Genomic DNA, 20,589 nt, shown 5'->3' on the forward strand with positions numbered 1-20,589 from the left:
CTAGGGCCGCAACCCTTTAATACAGTTCCTGTGGGTGAGAACCAACATACAAAAACATATTACCCAGCAACACAAGGTGAAAACTACTAAAACATGGACAGATCTCAAATACTGTTAGCTGAAAGAAGCTATACATAAAAGGATAAATCTTACTTGAATCCATTTTTTTTTTTTTTTACTTGAATCCATTTTTTATGAAGTTTTAGAATGGTCAAAACTAACCTATAGTGATTGAAACCAGAACAGTGTTTGCCTAGGGTGAGGGTAGGGGGTGGGGAAGGAGCAGGAAGAAAATTATGTGGGGTGACGGAAATGTTCTAGATCTTGATTGGGATGGTATGATTACAGGGGTGCATCATATTTGTAAAAACTCATCAAACCATACACTGAAAAGAGGTGTATTTTGTTATGTGTAAATGGAACTTCAATGAAGGTGATGTTTTTTTATAAAAAATAGTTGTTTCTATGGAACAGAACTAGGCAAAGTAGGGCAGAAGGTCCTACATTATAGTAAACACCTTTCTGTTCTATTTGATTTTTTTTTTTTTGCAGTTTTGGCCAGGGTTGGGTTTGAACCCAGCACCTCCAGCATGTGGGGCTGGCACCTACTCTTTTGAGCCACAGGCACCACCTTGTTCTATTTGATTTTAAACCACATGCATGTATTACCTTATTAATCTTTTAAGTTTAAAATGTATCATCATAAATATTAACTGTTAAGATTAATATTTTCCAGGACACATAGTATGACATACACAATCAAGATAAAGTTGCCTTAAAATTTCCAAATTAATGTTACTAAAAATACAAGGCAACAGAATAGACAAGGGCACACATTCAAACCTTCACCCCAGGGACAGATTATTTAACCTCTCTGCACTTGAATTTCTTCACCTATAAAGTGAGGATAACAATACAAATCTTCCTTATTAGAGTTACTTAAGTACTGATCATTATGAAGTATCTACCACTTTGGAAATGGTCAAGAGTATTAGTTCCTGGAGGCGCCAGTAGCTCAGTGGGTAGGGCATCGGCCACATACACAGAGGCAGGCAGGTTTGAATCCAGCCCAGGCCAGCTAAAACAATGACAACTACAACCAAAAAATAGCTGGGCGTCATGGCGGGAGCCTGTAGTCCCAGCTACTTGGGAGGCTGAGGCAAGAGAATGGCTTAAACCCAAGAGTTTGAGGTTGCTGTGAGCTGTTAAGCCACAGCACTCTACCGAGACTCTGCCTCAAAAAAAAAAAAAGGGTATTAGTTCCTTTCGTTCTATAACCCAACTACTTAAGATACAAATGCTACTTATTCTATTTACCACAATAGTTCCACGCATAATCTCTCCCATTCTCTATACTCACTCCATCACCACAAACATGAAAATTTCCTTTATTTATGAACAAAACCCAAGTAATACTTCATTTACACTGGAAATGGGTTTAAAGTCCCTAGTAGCTAGGACTACAGGCACATACCACCACACCCAGCTAACTTTTTTATTTTTTGTAGAGACTTAGCTATAGCCAAGGCAAGTTTCAAACTCCTAGCCTCAAACAATCCTCCTATCCAGCTTGTAATCATTCTTTTTTAAAGTGAAGAACCATTCCTAATTTGCCTTAAAGATACCGGGGAGCAGCTTTGAGGACTACAGTATACAATCACTTCCCAGTTTTCAGCATGTATACATTTCTAATTTATTCAGATATTCACTTGGGTTGGGCTCAGTGGCTCATATCTGTAATCCCAGTGAAAGAAACAGACCATCGCCACCTTAAAAACTAAGTTTCGCTTTCCCGGCCATTTCACTATTTCACTCAGTAAGTTTCACTTTCCAAACAAGCCCAGGCAAGCCCAGGCAATTCCCCGAAATCATAAGACAACCGCCCACCAACCAGGGACCCTCACCTAACCAATCCAGAAGCGCCCCCTTTCTTTCAAGCTGTGCACGCTCACCCACTGAGCCAGACTATAAGAACCCCCTGCTCCACAGCTCGAGGCTCCTGGCTCGGATCCATTGCAGCGGAGCCCCCGGGAGCCCAAGCTCGAGCTTGCAATAAAAGGCTCTTTTGCTTTTGCATCGGACTTGGCTCCTCTGTGGTCTTTGTGAGGGAATTTCGAGATCTGGGCACAACACCAGCACTCAGGGAGGCCCAAGTGGGTGGACTACCTGAGCTCATGAGTTCAGAGACCAGCCTGAGCAAGAGACCTCGTCTCACAGGTACCTGTAGTCCCAGCTTCTTGGGAGGCTGAGGCAAGCGAATCACTTGAGCCCAAGAGTTTGAGGTTGCTGTGAGCTGTGATGCCACAGAACTCTACCAAGGTTGACAAAGTGAGACTGTCTCAAAAAAAAAAGAAGAAGAAAAAAAATTCACTTGACTCCAACAATGGCTCTTCTTCATCCCCTTCCTATTTTGGGTACCACCAAGCTGCTTTTCTTCCTCATTCACCTTTCCTTTTCTTTCTACTGCCTCATTCATTCATGCAACTAGCAAAATTTATTTGCCTCCTAAAATTTGCCAGCACTGCTCTAAGTATTACGGATTGTACACTAAGCAAAAAAAAACAGGCAAGATTGAGGGCCTCATGGAATTAATGATCTAGTGGAGGAAACAGAAAATAACTGCTATTAACCAAATCAACAAATAAATGTAAAATTATACCTGTAATTATTAGTAATAAGTAACATATACTAAGATTTTACTATGTATAAGACAATGGGCTAAGCACTTTAAACGTAATAACTCAATCCTCCGGCTAATCTTATGTAATCAGTATCATTAATTTTACAGAAGATGAAAACAGATTACTATCTTACCCAAAGTAATAACTAATAAATGAACGAACAGGAATTAGAGTATCAAAGTAAAGGGACTTAATCTAGTAAGGAAGTCTACGGAAGTAACAAAAGAGCTGAGATTTGAAGATTATATTAGCCAGTAATGGAGGAAGTAAAGAACCACTCAGGGAGCAAGCAGAGGGAAAATATTCAAAAGGCCCTGTGAAAGGCAAGAACATGGCAAATATCAGAAATTTAAATTAATAATAATTTAAATTTAACTTAAGAGAAGGCAAGAACAAGTGGGAATATGCATGATGGGAACAGTGGGAGGATAGACATGAATAGATGTGTATAGCCCCAGCAAGAAATGATGATGCCAGTGTGGACATAAGAGAAGTAAGTGGATTTAAAAGATCCATGTGGGGGGGCGGTGCCTGTGGCTCCGTGGGTAGGGCACCAGATCCATATACCAAGGGTGGCAGGTTAGAACCCAACCCCAGCCAGCTAAAACAGCAATAACAACTGCAACAACAACAACAACAAATTAAAAAAAAAAAAAAAAAAGCTGGGCATTGTGGCAGGTGCCTGTAGTCCCCAGCTACTTGGGAGGCTGAGGCAAGGGAATCGCTTAAGCCCAAGAGTTGGTGTTGGTTGCTGTGAGCTGTGACACTACTGCACTCTAACAAGGGCAACAGAGTGAGACTCCGTCTCCAAAATAAATAAATAAATATTAAAAAAATAAAAGAGCCATGTGAAAGTAAAATATACTTCACTTGGTGATGGACTGGACACCTGGAGGGATGGAGAATGTAGAAGGAATGATTTCTCAATTTTTGGCTAGCACAGCTTAACAGATAATGGTGCCATTCATCAAGATGGAGATCATCAAGATGGAAATCATCAAGAGGCCCAGACTTGGGAAAGATAATGGATTTACTTTGGTATATGTTGAATTTAAGATGCCTTTGAGATATCATGGAATAGGCAGATTATTAAAGTTTGTCCTTTTGAGTAAAGGTGACTAGGCACAAGTAAATTTATGAGCAATTGACACAAAGATGGTAATGAAATTGCCCTTGGAGAAGAGGGCCTCCAGCCGAGCCTCCAGCCAGTCAAGTCTCAGCCAACAAAAATTCACAAAGAGGGCCCTGCAAAGGATATGGGAAGACTGAGCCTCTGAAACCAAAAGAAGAGGGCGTTCTCAGAACGAAGCAAGGCTCAACAGGCTCAAACGTTGCTGAGAACTCTGATAAGCTGAAAACCTGAAAAGTATCTGTTGGATTTAGCGAGTTGGAGGTCACTGGTAACTTTGGCCAGACTTCTTTGAATAGCGATCAGGAGAATGACTGATTTAGTGGAGTAAAGAGTTAACCGGTGGTGAGAAAATGAAATGCTGAAAATGGACTAGAGAAGTTGGGGTGCGCCTGGGCGAAGGGGCAGAGACAAAGAGTGGCTGCAGATAAGAAAGAGGGTACAGAGAACATCTGTTGTCTTAAGCAGGAAAAACGTGAGCATGTTTAAAAGACAATCCCAAGACTCTTTTGAGATGAAGGTTAGGAGACCAGGGAGACCTCCAGCGGCTCCCCCACCGCCCCTCTCCATCTCCTCTCGTGTTCTCTCCACATCGCCCCGGCTCCCCAGCCTGTTCTCTACTCAGTACAGCTCCGGGCCGCAGCCACTCGGGCCCGCCGGCCAGGCTCCCAGGAGTCTCCTTACCGCAATGGCCCCTTCGCTCAGTTGGCCAACCATGGCTCGGCAGCACTAACTCCCGCGCTCTGGCACCTCGGCAGCCCGGGCTTCACTACCGGGGTCCCGCGCGCTGCACACCTATTGGCCGAGCAGTTGCGCACGCCACCTCCGCCCTTTACGTGCGCTCGACACAGGGGCGGGCCTAGGAGGGGAACAGACTCCGCATTGGCCTAGGCGAGGCAAGAGGCCCACGTGACCTGCACCTTAAGGGGTTCCAGGCCTAGTCGCCGGATAGCTGGGCGGGTGGGCGGAGCACCCAGTCGAGCGGCGCGCCAAGGCTGAAGCGGATGCGGCTTACGGTGCCAGCGCCCCAGTTCCGGAGCCTTTCTGAGCGGTCACTGGGTGTGTGTACCTCTCGGTCTTTGGCGAGTAGACGGACTGGTGGCCCAGGGAATTAGTTTCCTACGACTCTGCTGCTAAAAATAGAGCAGTGACTTGGTTCGGTCAGCAACCTAGTGCTGATTTACAGCTGCTGCCAAGACGTGAGCTTGGCACTGTAGGGGCCTTTAAAGGTAAATGAAACCCGGTTCTCGCCCTCAGAGGAGAGCACCTTCTGTGGGGGGTGGAGGAGTGGGAGGGGGTAGGGGTTGTTCTGTTGTAAGTAGCCCTAACACAAAATAGACGTGGTACAGGACCCAACTGGGCAGGAATCACAGATAGACCCTCAAGGGAGGCACCATGTGAACCAAGTCGAAGGATGTGTAGAAGTTTGCCCGGTGGACTGCAAATGAAGATAGGGATGTTGCTGAAAAGATGAGGATAACAATGAGTAACTGTATGTTAGGGTACAAAGAAGTGGGACTTGAGAATTAGAAAGTAAATCAGGGGTCAAATAATGACAGATTTGTACTGGCCTTCCCTATATGCTAAGAGGAGCACTGATGAATTTAAGGCAGAGGACTGACATCTGTGACAGTGTGAAGGTTGGATTGAAAGAAGGCGGGATGATGAGACGGAGTGCAGTGACTCACATCTGTTATTCCAGCACTTTGGGAGGCGGAGGCAGAGACCCGAGGATCACTTGAGGCCTAAAGTGCAAGTTAAGCCTGTGCCATATAGAGAGACCCTGCCTCTACAAAAAAATTTGAAAAACCAGGCCCAGTGGCTCACACTTGTAATCCGAGCACTCTGGGAGGCTGAGGCAGGTGGATTGCCCTGAGCTCACAGGTTTGAGATCAGCCTGAGCAAGTGTGAGACCCAGTCTCTAAAAATAGTCAGTCATTGCCTGTAGTCCCAGCTACTTGAGAGACTGAAGCAAGAGAATTGCTTGAGCCCAAGAGTTGGAGGTTGCTGTGAGCTGTGATGCCACGGCACTCTACCAAGGGTGACAAAGTGAGACTCTTATCTTTTTTTTTTTTAATTAGCTGGGAGATGCAAATCTATAGTCCTAGCTACTGAGAGACTGAGGCATGAGCATTGCTTCAGCCCAGGAGTTTGAGGTTGCAGTGTGCTATGATAAGCCACAGCACTCCATCCCATGCAGCAGAGTGAGACCCTGTCTCAGAACAAAAAGAAAAGAAAGGCTGTGGCTCACACCTGTAATCCCAGCACTCTAGGAATGGGAAGCAAAAGGATCACTTGAGCCCAGGAGTTCTGACTAGCATGAGCAACAAAGCAACACCAGTTGTGGTAGCTCATACCTGTAGTCCTAGCTACTCAGGAAGCTGAGGCAGGAGGATGTCTTAAGTCCAGAGTTCAAGATACAGTATGCTAGGATTGGGCATACTCCAGCCTGGGAGACAGAGCAGACCCAGTCTCTTAAAAAAAAAAAAAAAGCCAGACAAGAGATGGTGAGGGCTTGAACTGAAGGAATGACCTCAGATTGAAAAAGAACACTGAAATAGCCGGGCGTTGTGGTGGGCGCCTGTAGTCCCAGCTACTCGGGAGGCTGAGGCAAGAGAATCGCTTGAGCCCAGGAGTTGGAGGTTGCTGTGAGCTGTGTGAGGCCATGGCACACTACCGAGGGCCATAAAGTGAGACTCTGTCTCTACCAAAAAAAAAAAAAAAGAACACTGAACTATGTAAGAGAAATATTTGTTAACTTTATAGTTACTCGGATGAATTGAAAAGTCTGGCATGTCTCTTGGATTTTGGACTTGAACAACTGGGACAGAGGGCAGTCGGATGCGATTTGTCTTTGCATAACCGTCACTTAGCATGGTTCCTGGAATGGAGTAGGCTTCCACTAAATACAGTATTTCTGAATGGAAAAGATGAGTGAATGGGCAAGAGAGAATATGGATTTTTCCTCAGAGTATAAACTACAGAAAAAGCCTATCAGAATGGAGTTTATTGCTTGATGTTTGCTTGAATGCAATCTTGATTTTTCTAAAATTGTGCCTTTGCAGAAATCTGAATTCTTATTTTCTTATTCAGTTTTACAGATCTAAAAGTAGCATGGATCTGCCTGTGGATGAGTGGAAATCATACTTACTTCAGAAGTGGTCTTTACTCCCAACATCCATTCAGTTCACAATTTCTACAGCAGAGACTTTGAGGGATCTCTTTCTTCAGTCCTCTTCACTTCTTCAGTAAGTGAATGGAAGTTTTAACCAGGGATATCTTGATCTGAGAAAAGGTTCTCTTTTGTCACTCGCTGTGAAGTAATATCTCTTTTTGATGAAAAATGCCTGAAACGTTGTTCCCAGTTCCACTCCACTACAGCATCCCCTGTGAACTAATTAACTTTGTTCATCCTTCGGGATTAACTAAGTCTTTCCTCAGGAAAGCTTTCCCTGAGCCTCAGCTGGGTCATCTTCTTCACTTTTTATACATTAACAACAATGTGTAATTACATATTTGCATAATCATCTAATTAATAATCTGTCTTCACCACTAGATTATAAACTTCATGAAGTCAGGAACCTTGTCTGTATTTGTTTTTCTATAGACAAAAAAGAGTATAGTTCTGTGGTGCCTGTGTCAGTTGGTAAGGCGCTGGCCCCATATACCAAGGGTGGCGGGTTCAAACCCGGCCCTGGCTGAACTGCAACCAAAAAATAGCTGGGCGTTGTGGCAGGCGCCTGTAGTCCCAGCTACTCGGGAGGCTGAGGCAAGAGAATCGCTTAAGCCCAGGAGTTGGAGGTTGCTGTGAGCCGTGTGACGCCACGGCACTCTACCCGAGGGCGGTACAGTGAGACTCTGTCTCTACAAAAAAAAAAAAAAAAAAATGAGTTCAGTTTTGAGCCTGGTCAGTTCAGGTACTTGGTATAATTAGGGTTATCCTTTTTTATGTTTTTTTTTAATGAATATAAGATACAGAAACATTGTAAGATTGAAACAATATTTGTTTTTTTTGTTTTGTCTTGTAACAGAGTCTCATGACATCATCATAGCTCACAGCAACTTCAAATTCTTGGGTTCAAGTGATCCTCTTGCCTCAGTTTTTCTGTTTTTAGTAAAGACGGGGTGTTGCTTTTGCTCAGGGTGGTCTCAAACTCCTGAGCTCAAGCAATCCACCCTTTTCGGCCTCCCGGGTATGAGCCACTGCACCTGGCCTGAAACAATATTTGATGTAGCAAAACAGGAAAGTTTCCCCCTTAGCTTTCTCACTCTCTTTCACACAAGTAACCACAATTTTAGACATTTTTAATCCTTTTTATTCTCATACATTTGTATATAAACATGCATCTGTCTTTTTTTATTCTCTATTATATTTATTCTGTAAGATTTTTCCAACATAAGATATTATTCTTTTTAACCACATGATATTGCTGGTATAATTATGCCATAGTTTAGTTATTCTTTTCCCTACCGATCGGCAGTTATTTCCAATTGTTTTGGAGTTTTCTTTTTCCTGTTACAAAAATACTGCACCGAACAATCTTTATATATATATTTTAAATATGTACTTGAGGCTTAGCCACTGTGGCTCAAGGGGCTAAGGCACCAGCCACATTCACCAGAGCTGGTGGGTTGGAATCCAGCCAGGCATGCCAAACAACAATGACAACTACAACCAAAAAATAGCCAGGCATTGTGGTGGGTGCCTGTAGTCCCAGCTACTTGGGAGGCTGAGGCAAGAGAATTGCTTAAGCCCAGGAGTTGGAGGTTGCTGTGAGCTGTGATGCCAGAGCACTCTATCCAGGGCGACAGCTGGAGGGTCTGTCTCAAAAAAAAAAAAAAGTACTTGAGAAATTAAAATTCTTAGTGCCACCTGTAATTGTACTACTCTGGGAGGCCAAGGCGGAAGGATTGCTTGAGATCAGGAATTAAGTACAACCTGAGCAAAGTGAGACCCCGTCTCTACTAAAACTAGAAAAATTAGCCAGATGTGGTGGCAAGTGCCTGTAGTCCTAGCTACTTGCAAAGCTGAGGCGGGAGGATTGCTTGAACCCAGGAGCCTAAGGTTGCTGTGAGCTAGGCTGATGCCATGGTACTCTAACCTGGGCAACAGTGAGACTCTGTCTGAAAAAATAAATAAATTGGCTCAGCATCTGTAGCTCAGTGGTTAGGGCATCAGCCACATACACCGAGGCTGACAGGTTTGAACCAAGCCCAGGCCTGCCAAACAATGACAACTGCAACAAAAAAATAGATGTCGGGCATTGTGGCGGGCGCCTGTAGGCCCAGTTTCTCAGGAGGCCTAGGCAAGAGAATCAATTGCCTAAGCCCAAGAGCTGGAGGTTATTGTGAGTTGTGATGCCACAGCACTCTACCGAGGGCAATAAAATGAGACTCTGTCTCTAAAAAATAAATAAATAAATAAAACATTGCTTTCAAGGCAGAAAAAAAAAAAAAATAGCTGGGCACTGTGGCAGGTGCCTGTAGTCCCAGCTACTTGAGACACTGAGGCAAGAGAATCACTTGAGCCCAAGAGATGGAGGTTGCTGTGAGCTGTGACACCATCGCACTCTACTGAGGGTGACGTAATGAGACTCTGTCTCAAAAAAAAAAAGAATTAATAAAAAGATTCTTAAACAAGGAAGGAACTGCTGCATCAATGGTAATGAGCATTTTAAATTGAATGAATACTGCCAAATTGCCTTCCAAAAAGGCTTTACCAATATACCATGAACTGTGAAAATCACTTTCTCATATCCTCACTAACATTAGAAAGCCAACAGTCATTAATTTTGCCAACACTTAAGGGTTGCAAATCTCAATTTGCATTTTTCTGATTCCTATTGAAACAATGTTCCTTTTCTGACATCACAGCGCATTTGTATTTCTTCTGTGAATTGCCTACTTGTGTCCTTTGCCCATTTTTATGGTGGGTTGTCTTTCTCTCATTAATTTATAGGAGATGTTCATAGTCTATCTATATAATTCTTTGCTATGTATGTTATTAATTTTTCTCCCAGAGAAAAAGGTAAAATTATTTATTTAGTTAGTTATTTAATTTTTTTAGACAGACTCTCACTTTATCACCCTTATGTTTTTAGAGACGAGGTCTCACTCTGGCTCAGGCTGGTCTCAAACTCCTAAGCTCAGGCAATCCACCTGCCTTGGCCTATCTTTTCCCTTTTATACCTTACTTACAAAGTATCTTTCATTGTATATAAGTTGGGCATATGCGTTTTAACTTCAATTTTTTTTTTTTTTGCAGTTTATGGCTGGGTTTGGGTTTGAACCCACCACCTCTGGCGTATGGGGCCGGCGCCCCACTCCTTTGAGCCACAGGTGCTGCCCAACTTTAATTTTTTATTAAAATGTTTTTCTTTCTTTTTATGAGAAATTGGGTCTCACTGTTTTCCCAGGCTGAGCTCGAACTTCTGGGCTTAAGCCGTCCTCTTGCCTCAGCCTCCTGAGTAATTTGCACAATAAGGTTGGTATGTGATATAGACCTGGCCAGGTCTGGGTGCAGTTTGTTTTAACTTCTATACAGCCATTTTCTTGTATAGCTTCTGTTTTATGTGTCTTGCTTAGGATGGTTTACTCTATCCCAAGTTTATGAAAGTACTCTTTATTTTCTGCTAACATTTTTGGAGTTTTCAGTGTTTTCTCTCTACTCCATCTGCAGTTTCTTTCCATCTTTATTGAAGTATAATTGACAAATAAAAATAACATATATTTAAGGTATACCACATGATGTTATGATATATATACACATACAAATCTGCAGTTAATGTCGTATATGATGTAAAGGAGTATATTCACCTTTTTCCTAGATAGACAGTTTTTCCAAAACGTTTAGTGGATGGACAATCCTTTCCCTGGTATTTCCAAATACCACCCTTATTAAAAATTAAATTCCTACGTATTCATAAATTTGTTTCTAAGCTTTATGTCTGTACTAAAACCAAGGGCTTTTAATTACTGTGTCTTTATAATATCATTTTCAAACTCTTTTAGTTTCAAGTAACAGAAACCCAGCTCAAATTATGAAATGTATTGCTATAAAACTAGATGTCCTAAGGCAGATCTGTTTTCAGGCTGGATTGCATACAGGGACACAGATCATATCATTGGACTATGTTTCCTCATCTGTCAGATTCTCTCTGTCTGGTGGTCACTATACCCATTCAAAGCCCTGGGCATACCCTGATAGCTTAATAACCCCAGGGAAAAGGCTAAAACTTTTAGAGAGTTTTTTTGTTTGTTTTGTTTGTTTTGAGACAGAGTCTCACTGTGTTGCACTTGGTAGAGTGCCGTAACATCACTGCTCACAGCAACCTCCAACTCTTGGGTTTAAACAATTCTCTTGCCTCACCCTCCCGAGTAGTTGGGACTACAGGTGCCCTCCACAACACCCGGCTAGTTTTTGTTGCAGTTGTCACTGTGGCCTGGGCCAGGCTCATACCTGCCAGCTTTGGTGTATGTGGCTGGTGCCCTTACTCACTGAGCTATGGATGCTGAGCCTAAAACTTCTAGAGAGTTTTTGCAGAAAAGTTCTCAGTTGGCCTCAGATCAACCTAATTTTGATTACATGTACATCTCTTCAACCAAACATGTAGGGCTGCTTTGACTGGACAGGTCTATATCACAAACCAACATTATTGTACAATTGAGGGCAGCTCTACTTCACCCTCAAGGAATGGTTTCCCTACTGAGATTTGCCTGAAGGGGAAGGGGCACTAGAAAGTAGAGAAATCTCTGGTCCAAAAGCGACTTTGCTATCTATTAGGCCAAGTTCCTCCACACAAATACACAGTCATTGTTCTTTCTCAAGTGTATCTGGGCTCTTTTGTATACATTAACCCCATGTGAACTTTAGAATTAGCTTGTCGAGTTCCATAAAAAATGTTGAGTTTTTGATTGGGATTGTGTTGGATTTATAGATATATTTAGGGAGATCTGACATCTTTACAAGATGAAATTTCCTAAGACAAGTAAAGGGTGTGTTTTCCCATTTATTTAGGGCTTCTTTTATGTCCTTAAGTAAAGTTTTATAGTTTTCTTTATATAGGTCTTGCACGTTTCCTGTTAGATTTATTCTTATTTGTTGTAAGGTTTTTCTTGTTATTGTAAAATAAGACTTTTTCCCCATTACATTTTCTTTTTTTTTTTTTTTTTGTAGAGACAGAGTCTCACTTTATGGCCCTCAGGTAGAGTGCCGTGGCATCACACAGCTCACAGCAACCTCCAACTCCTGGGCTTAAGCGATTCTCTTGCCTCAGCCTCCCGAGCAGCTGGGACTACAGGCGCCCGCCACAACGCCCGGCTATTTTTTGGTTGCAGTTTGGCCGGGGCCGGGTTTGAACCCACCACCCTCGGTATATGGGGCCAGTGCCTTACTGACTGAGCCACAGGCGCTGCCCACCCCCATTACATTTTCTAATTAATGTTTGATGGTGTAATAAAAGGTGGGAATTTTTTTTATTATCTGATAGCTGGCCACCTAACTGTACTTTCACATTATTTCATTGTTATTACACCTGTCCACTTGGAATTTTTAGGCTAAGTAACTATCTGCAGATAGTAATCCTGTTTTCCAATATTTGTACAACTTATTTTATTTTACTTTTAATTTTTTTTCTTTTTTTTTTTTTTTTAAGATAGAATCTCATGCCTGGCACGGTGGCTCACACCTATAATCCTAGCACTTGGGAGGCCAAGGTGGATGGATTGCCTGAGCTCACAGGTTCGAGAAGAGCCTGAGCCAGAGCAAGACCTCATCTCTAAAAATAGCCAGGCCTTGTGGCAGGTGCTTGTAGTGCCAAGGCAAGAGAATCGCTTGAGCCCAAGAGTTTGAGGTTGCTATGAGCTATGACGCCCTGGCACTCTACCCAGGGTGACAAAGTGACTCTGTCTCAAAAAAAAAGAAAAAGAATCTCACTCTGTTGCCCAGATTAGAGTGCTATAGCATCAGCTTAGCTCACAGCAACCTCAGACCCCTGGGTTTAAGCAGTCCTCCTACTTTAGCCTCCCAAGTAGCTGAGACTACAGGCACCTACCAAAGCTGTCACCCTGGTTAGAGTGCCATGGCATCACAGCTCACAGCAACCTCCAGCTCCTGGGCTCACGCAGTTCTCCTGCCTCCGCCTCCCAAGTAGCTGGGACTGCAGACGCCCGCCACAATGCTGGGCTATTTTTTGGTTGCAGCCATCATTGTTGTTTGGCGGCCCTGGGCTGGATTCAAACCTGTCAGCTCAGGTGTATATGTCTGGCGCCTTAGCCGCTTGAGCCACAGGCACTGAGCCTGTTTTTTGTTTTCTTAATGAAGATGGGGTGTTGCTCTTGCTCAGACTGGTCTCAAACTCCTGAGCTCAAATGATCTGCCTGCCTGGCCTCCGAGGATGCTAGGATTACAGGTGTAAGCTTTTGCATTCGGCCTACTTTTTAATTTTCATAGCATTAGCTAGACCTCCAGTACAATATTGAATGGTGGTGGACATTTAGGACATTTATCATAGGTTAAGAGTATATACCCTGTTATAAAAGTTGCCCTATTTTTATTATTTTATATATGTACATATATGTGTGTGTTTATTTATTTATTTTTAAGACACAGGGTCTTACTCCAGGCTGGAATGCAGTGGTTACAGTGGTATAATCATAGCTCACTGCAAGTTGGAACTCCTGGGCTCAAGCAATCCTTCTACCTCAACCTCCTGAGTAGTTAGAACTACTGGCACATGCTACCATACTATTCTCAGCTAATTTTTCTTTTTTTTTTTTTTTTGTAGAGACAGAGTTTCACTTTATTGCCCTCAGTAGAGTGCCATGGCCTCACACAGCTCACAGCAACCTCCAACTCCTGGGCTTAGGCAATTCTCCTGCCTCAGCCTCCCGAGTAGATGGGACTACAGGCGCCCGCCACAACGCCCGGCTATTTTTTTGTTGCAGTTTGGCCGGGGCTGGGCTTGAACCCGCCACCCTCGGTATATGGGGCCAGCGCCCTGCTCACTGAGCCACAGGCGCCACAACCTCAGCTAATTTTTTTAATTATACATTTTAGAGGCAGGTTCTCACTATGTTGTCCAGAATGGTCTTGAGCTCCTAGCCTCAAGCAATCCTTTCACCTCTCAGCCTCCCAAAGTGCGAGGATTACGGGTGTGGCCACCACTCCTGGCCTATATTCTTTTTTTTTTTTTTTTTAGACGGAATCTCACTTTGTTGCCCTCAGTAGGGTGCCATGGCATCATACCTCACAGCAACCTCAAACTCTTAGGCTCAAGCAATTCTCTTGACTCAGCCTCCAAGTAGCTGGGACTACAAGCACCTGCTACAACGCCCAGCTATTTTTAGAGATGGGGTCTTGCTCTTCTCAGGCTGGTCTCAAACCCAGAAGCTCAGGCAATCCACCCACCTCAGCCTCCCCGAGTGTGCTAGGATTACAGGCATAAGCCACTGTGGCCTGTATTCTTTTTTTTTTTTTTTAGAGACCGAGTCTCACTTTGTCACCCATGGTAGAGTGTCATGGCGTCACAGCTCACAGCAACCTCTTAGCTCTTTAGGCTTAGGCGATTCTCTTGCCTCAGCCTCCTAAGTAGCTGGGACTACAGGAGCCCACCACAACGCCTGGCTATTTTTTGTTGCAGTTTGGCTGGGGCTGGGTTCGAACCTGCCACCCTTGGTATATGGGGCTGGCGCTCTACCCACTGAACCACAGGTGCCACCCTGGCCTGTATTCTTAAATACTAAAATTTTTATCATAAATAAGTGTTGAATTTTGTGAAATACATATTGATATATTTTCAGAGGAATGATCATTTTCTTTTTCTCCTTTGATCTATCTGTTAGTGTGGAATTTACATCAGTAAGTTAACTATAGTTGAACTGTTTGGAGTATAAACCTTGTTCAGCTATAATTTATCATTCTTTTACCAACATTGCTAGATTCAGTTTGCTAATACTCTTTAGGATTTTGGTGTCTGTGTTCATAAATGATATTACCCTATGTATTTTTTGTGCTCCTTTTGTCAACTCTTATTATTAGCATTAAGGTAGCCTCAAAATGAATTGGATAAGCTTCCCATCTTTTCCCTGCTCTGAAATAGTTTGTGTGGTTCTTAAAGGGGGTAAAAAAAAATCTATAAAACTATGTAGACCTGATGCCTTAGTGAAAAAATTTTCCCTTTTCTAGTTTTTTTGTTTTGGTTTGGTTTTTTGTTTTTTGTCAGCATAATATGCATAGATAGTTTTGGGGGGTTTTTTTTGAGACAGAGTCTTAGCTGTCACCCTGTGTAGAGTGCTATGGTGTCATAGCTCACATCAGCCTCCAACTCAGGCTCAAGCAATCCTCTTGCCTCAGTTTTTCTACTTTTAGTAGAGATGGGGGTCTCACTTTTTGCTGAGCTCAAGTAGTCCATCCACCTTGGCCTCCCGGAGTGCTAGGATTACAGGCATGAGTTACCTCTCCTGGCTCATAGATAGTTTAATAAATCAAATACTTCAAAACTTAAAAAGAAAAACAGCAACCCTCTTTCCCATTCTTCTACTGACTCCCCAGAGACAGCCACTTTAAATTGTTTTAACTGTTTCTTCTGGCCTTAATATGAAGTATGACAATTAAGTTTGTGAACTCATCCTGGAAAAAGTGCTACATACCTCATTGCTAAATATCACAGTCACCTTTAGAGTCCTCTCCTTGGGAAGCTATGCACCAATGCCAGTGCCTGCTCCATTCTTCAAAGCAATCTTGGAACTCTTTTTTTTCTGGAATGACCATGAGAGCCGTCATCATACGAGGTCTGAGAATTAAATTTGCTGACTTGCCACACTGTGTGCTGTGTTGGCCACACTGTACAAACAATTCAGTAAGGTTTTATAAGCTTGGTTATCATTGTCTCAAAGCTGTGTTCATGTCGACATGCGGCGGTGTTTTACCGAGTGGCAATTCATTGTTGCTTTTATATTGTTGTTGCGTGTTTGTGTGTGCCATATGACCACAGCTCAGATGCCCATTCCAGAAAAAGAATTCCAAAATTGCTTTGAAAGGTGTAGTAGGGGGTGGCGCCTGTGGCTCAGTGAGTAGGGCGCCGGCCCCATATACCGAGGGTGGTGGGTTCAAACCCAGCCCCGGCCAAACTGCAACAAAAAAATAGCCGGGCGTTGTGGCGGGCGCCTGTAGTCCCAGCTACTTGGGAGGCTGAGGCAGGAGAATCGCCTAAGCCAAGGAATTGGAGGTTGCTGTGAGCTGTGTGACGCCACGGCACTCTACCGAGGGCCATAAAGTGAAACTCTGTCTCTACAAAAAAAAAAATTAAAGACCCTTGAGCTATGGAGAGTAATAAATCAGTCTTTAAAAAAAAAAAAAAAAAAGGTGTAGTAGGTGCTGGTGTCAGCGCATAGCTTCCCAAGGGGAGTACTTGAAGGTGACTGTAGGGCTATTCAGCGATAAGATATGTAGCACTTTTTCTAGGACGAGTTCACAAACTTAATTGCCAGACCTCATATACTAATGCTTTCTCGAGTTTTTCGCTTTAGATGTAAATTTAGCTCTCTTACCTCCAACTCACATATATTTATTTTGTTTTTCCCTTACTCTCATTATAATTGTTATAATTTATAATATATCAATAGAATGTTACATTGGTTAAACCAACATTCAATGTATACATTCCTAAGTCTATATAAATATTATTCTTAGGTGGCGCCTGTGGCTCAGCAGGAAGGGCACCAGCCCCATATACCGAGAGTGGCAGATTCGAACCTGGCCCCAGCCAAACTGCAACAAAAAATAGCTGGGTGTTGTGGTGGGCACCTGTAGTCCCATCTACTCGGGACTAGAGAGCTGAGGCAAGAAAATTGCCTAACCCAGAAGTTGGAGGTTACTGTGAGCTGTGACTCTACAGCACTCTACCGAGGGTGATAAAATAATACTCTGTGTCTAAAAATAATAATAATAATTAAAAAAATAATAATAAAATAAATATTATTCTTATGAACCATAAAACATGCTTAGAATTTCATTTCCTTTCTTAACACAGTTCTTGTTTTTATTGGAGTTAATAATTAATGTCCATTTTTGTTTATATGTCTCTTACTAATTCATTCCCCAGACTTCTATACTTAAAAACAAGTTAGGTCAGGGTGGAACCTGTGGCTCAGTGGGTAGGGCACTGGCTCTATATACCGAGGGTGGTGGGTTCGAACCCGGCCCCAGCCAAAATGCAACAACAACAAAAAAAAGTAGTCGGTCGTTGTGGCACGCACCTGTAGTCCCAGCTGAGGGACGCTGAGGCAAGAGAATCGCCTAAGCCCAGGAGTTGGAGGTTGCTGTGAGCTGTGACACCATGGCATTCTACCAAGGGTGACAAAGTAAGACTCTGTCTCATATATTAAAAAAAAAAACAAAAAAGAGGTTAGCTGAAAGAGCTATTTGTAAAACTATTCAATCACAATCTAAAGCAACCAAAAAAGATTTAAACTTCTTATCTCCATATTCATGCCTGTTAACTCGAAATATAAATTGAGCCTTTAAAGTTTAAAGCCAGGCCTAGTGCAGTGGCTCACACCTATGATCCTAGCATTCTGGGAGGCTAAGATGGGTGGATTGCTTGAGCTCAGGAATTTGAGACTAGCCTGAGCAAGAGTGAGACCCGTCTCTACTAAAAATAGAAAAACTAGCCAGGCATTGTGGTGAGTGCCTGTAGTCCCAGGTCCTGGGGAGGCTGAGGCAGGAGGATCGCTTGAGCCCAAGAGTTTGGGATTGCTGTGAGCTATGATGATGCCCTGGCCCTCTACCTAGGGCAACAAAAGTAAGACTCTGTCTCCAAAAAAAAAAAAAGTTTAAAGCCAGACATAATACTTTTCTTTCTTGCCAATTTATGTGCTTTGAGAAATATTTTCCCAAAATAGATGTCTTTCATCAATATTGAAACTCTTTTGATACAGAAGACCTCCCTACTGCACCCCCTACAATTAATGATCTTCTGGAATGTTCTAGGGAACCTGTAACACCTTCATTATCCACCCTCACAGCCTTACTGTTTGTTTTGGTTTTCTTTATCAGGTTTTGTTTACCTTGTGCTAGAAAACAAAGTGCTCAAAGACTAATGGATTGATGTAAAAAAGAACACAAGAGTCAGTCTTGGCAGCGCCTATACCTCAGTGGGTAGGGAGCCGGCAGCATACACCAAGGCTGGTGGGTTCGAACCTGGCCGGGACCAGCTAAACAACAACTGCAACCAAAAAATAGCCAGGCGTTGTGGCAGGCGCCTGTGATCCCAGCTGCTTGGGAGGCTGAGGCAAGAGAATCGCTTAAGCCCAAGAGTTTGAGGTTGCTGTAAGCTGTGATGCTACAGCACTCTACCAAGGGCGACATAGTAGACATAGTGAGACTCTGTCTTAAAAAAAAAAAAGGAGTCAGTCTAAAGGGGTTCCCATTGGCCAAAGTTAGGACAATTGACCATGAAAAATATAATGATGCTCATGGTTTATAGCAAGTTTTTTTAAGTCCATAGTGATAGTCAAAATAAAATATATAAATAAGTAAAGGAAGAAAAGGGTGGAAAGTTAGTCTTTATAGAAGAATTCCAACTAATAAAATTTAGAAATGATGGTAGAATTAGAAAACTAACCATTTGGTAACCTCTGGTATGATAAGTGGTTCTGGCAATGATCATCAATGGATGCTCAGACTATTAGAAGTAAGATCATAAGGAAATATGCTATTCACACAGTCTCAAGGTATGAGCCCATAGATTATTTATCAAGGGAAAGGCATCTTTACATTGGAAAGATCCATCAATCACCACTTTAATTAAGTGACCAAACTTAGCTTCACCAGTAGTAAAGAGACATCATATGTCTCCAGTTTGAAATAACTTGAAGTATATAGATTTAACTATGTAGTATTATTATTGACAAAAACTATTTAATCTGAATCTAATCATGCGCAAGCAGTGAGACAAAACCAAACTGAGGAACATTTTTCTGGCCTTGATTCTTCAGAACAATTACTGATAAAGACCCCCAAATTATAGGGCTATCTCCAAAGAGACTAAACAGAATACATTAGAACCCTGATCCTAGATCAGGTTGGGGTGAGAAAAAGATGTACATAACATTTTAGGAATAATTCAAATTTAAATAATATTTGAATCAGTGTTAATTTTCTTTGTGATAATGATATTGTGGTAATGTGGGAGAATGTCCTTCTTTTTAGCCGAGGCCTACAAATATTTAGTGGTGAACTTGTGTAATAATAGCTGCACTTATTTTCATATAGTTCGGGGGGGGGGGGGAAGTGTATATATGGATATGTGCCAGTTATCAGGGCTGGATCTGGGACTTTCTGCTTTGCCACTTGACTCCATAAGCTTTATTTTTCTAGGGCTTTAGAGAGAGAAGCAAGGTTGAAGGAAGAAGGAACTTGGTTTTTTCTGTCAATGTTCGTGCAAAAGGATGAAGTTGGACCTTTAACTTATACCATATATAAAAATTAACTGAAAATGGAGCAAACTGGCTCGGCGCCCATAGCACAGTGGTTATAATGCCAGCCACATACACCACGCCTGGTGGATTCGAACCCGACCTGGGCCAGCTATACAACAATGAGAACTGCAACAAAAAATAGCCGGGTGTTCTGGTGGGCGCCTGTAGTCCCAGCTACTTGGGAGGCTGAGGCAAGAGAATCACTTAAGCCCAAGGGTTGGAGGTTGCTGTGAGCTGTGACACCATGGTACTCTACCAAGGGCAACATAGTGAAACTCTGTCTCCAAAAAAAAAAAAAGAAAAGAAAAGAAAGAAAATGGAGCAAACTATAAAACCCCGAAAAGAAAAGAAAACATCGGGGAAAATCATGACATTGGATTTAGCAGATATTTCTTAGATTGACACCAAAAGCACAGGTGGCAAAATTAAAAATGATAAACTATACCTCAAAATTAAAAACTTTCATAGGTGAGTGTGGTGGCTCATGTCTGTAATCCGAGCACTCTAGAAGGTTGAGGTGAGAGAATTGCTTGAGCTCAGGAGTTTTGAGACTGCCCTGAGGAAGAGCAAGACCCCGTCTCTTGTTTGGCATTGTGGCCATATGTCCATCTCTTAACTGGACATAGTGGCATGTGCCTGCAGTTCAAGCTACTCAGGAGGCTGAGGCAGGAGGATGACTTGAGCCAAGAGTTTGAAGTTGCAGTATGCTACAATGATACCACTACACTCTAGCCTGGGCAACAGAGTGAGACCCTATCTAAAAAAAAAAAAGTTAAACATTTTTATGCATAGAAGGATACTATCAAGATAATAAAAAGACAACCTGTAGAATAGAAGAAAATATTTGAAAATTATATATCTGATACAGCTGTAGTTCCCAATCCCCAGGCTAAGAACTGGTACCAGTTCATGACCTCTTAGGAACCAGGCCACATAGCAGGAGGGGGGTGGCAGGCAAGCCACTCCCCATTGCTGGCATCACCGCCTGAACGCCACCTTCTGTCAGATCAGCTGCAGGGTTAGATCCTCATAGAGGCACAAATCCTACCATAAAACCACATGGGAGCAATCTAATGTCTGATCTAAGTTGGGCTCCTACTGATTTGTGTTATATAATGAGTAATATAATTTTATCATTGTATATTACAATGCATTATAATATAGAAATAAAGTACACAATAAATATAATGCACTTGGATCATCCTGAAACAACCCCCAACCCTGGTCCATGGAAAAATTGTCTCCCATGAAACTAGTCCCCAGTGCCAAAAAGGTTGGAGACCACTGTGATAAGGGATT

At 42.6% G+C, this 20,589-nt stretch overlaps 2 protein-coding genes across 6 annotated transcripts in view; one reads left to right on the plus strand and one right to left on the minus strand.

Moving 5' to 3' along the window:
- RPA1 (replication protein A1) overlaps window positions 1-4,622 on the minus strand; it is a 77,920-nt gene extending 73,298 nt beyond the window's left edge. The window contains exon 1 of the mRNA XM_053568655.1: window positions 4,495-4,622. Within this exon, the coding sequence (XP_053424630.1) occupies window positions 4,495-4,527 (33 nt within the window). The 5' untranslated portion in view covers window positions 4,528-4,622. The remainder of the gene's footprint in view (window positions 1-4,494) is intronic.
- A 134-nt stretch (window positions 4,623-4,756) lies between these two features.
- SMYD4 (SET and MYND domain containing 4) overlaps window positions 4,757-20,589 on the plus strand; it is a 63,713-nt gene continuing 47,880 nt past the window's right edge. The window contains exons 1-2 of one of the 5 annotated variants that reach the window (XM_053568654.1): window positions 4,757-5,039; window positions 6,912-7,058. In XM_053568654.1, the coding sequence (XP_053424629.1) occupies window positions 6,925-7,058 (134 nt within the window). In that variant the 5' untranslated portion in view covers window positions 4,757-5,039; window positions 6,912-6,924. Of the gene's footprint in view, window positions 5,040-6,903; window positions 7,059-20,589 lie in introns of those variants that run through there. The other 4 variants (XM_053568650.1, XM_053568649.1, XM_053568651.1 and 1 more) reach the window with 4 other exon arrangements.

This window comes from Nycticebus coucang, chromosome 18 (assembly GCF_027406575.1).
Source record: "Nycticebus coucang isolate mNycCou1 chromosome 18, mNycCou1.pri, whole genome shotgun sequence".
Lineage (NCBI taxonomy): Eukaryota > Metazoa > Chordata > Mammalia > Primates > Lorisidae > Nycticebus > Nycticebus coucang.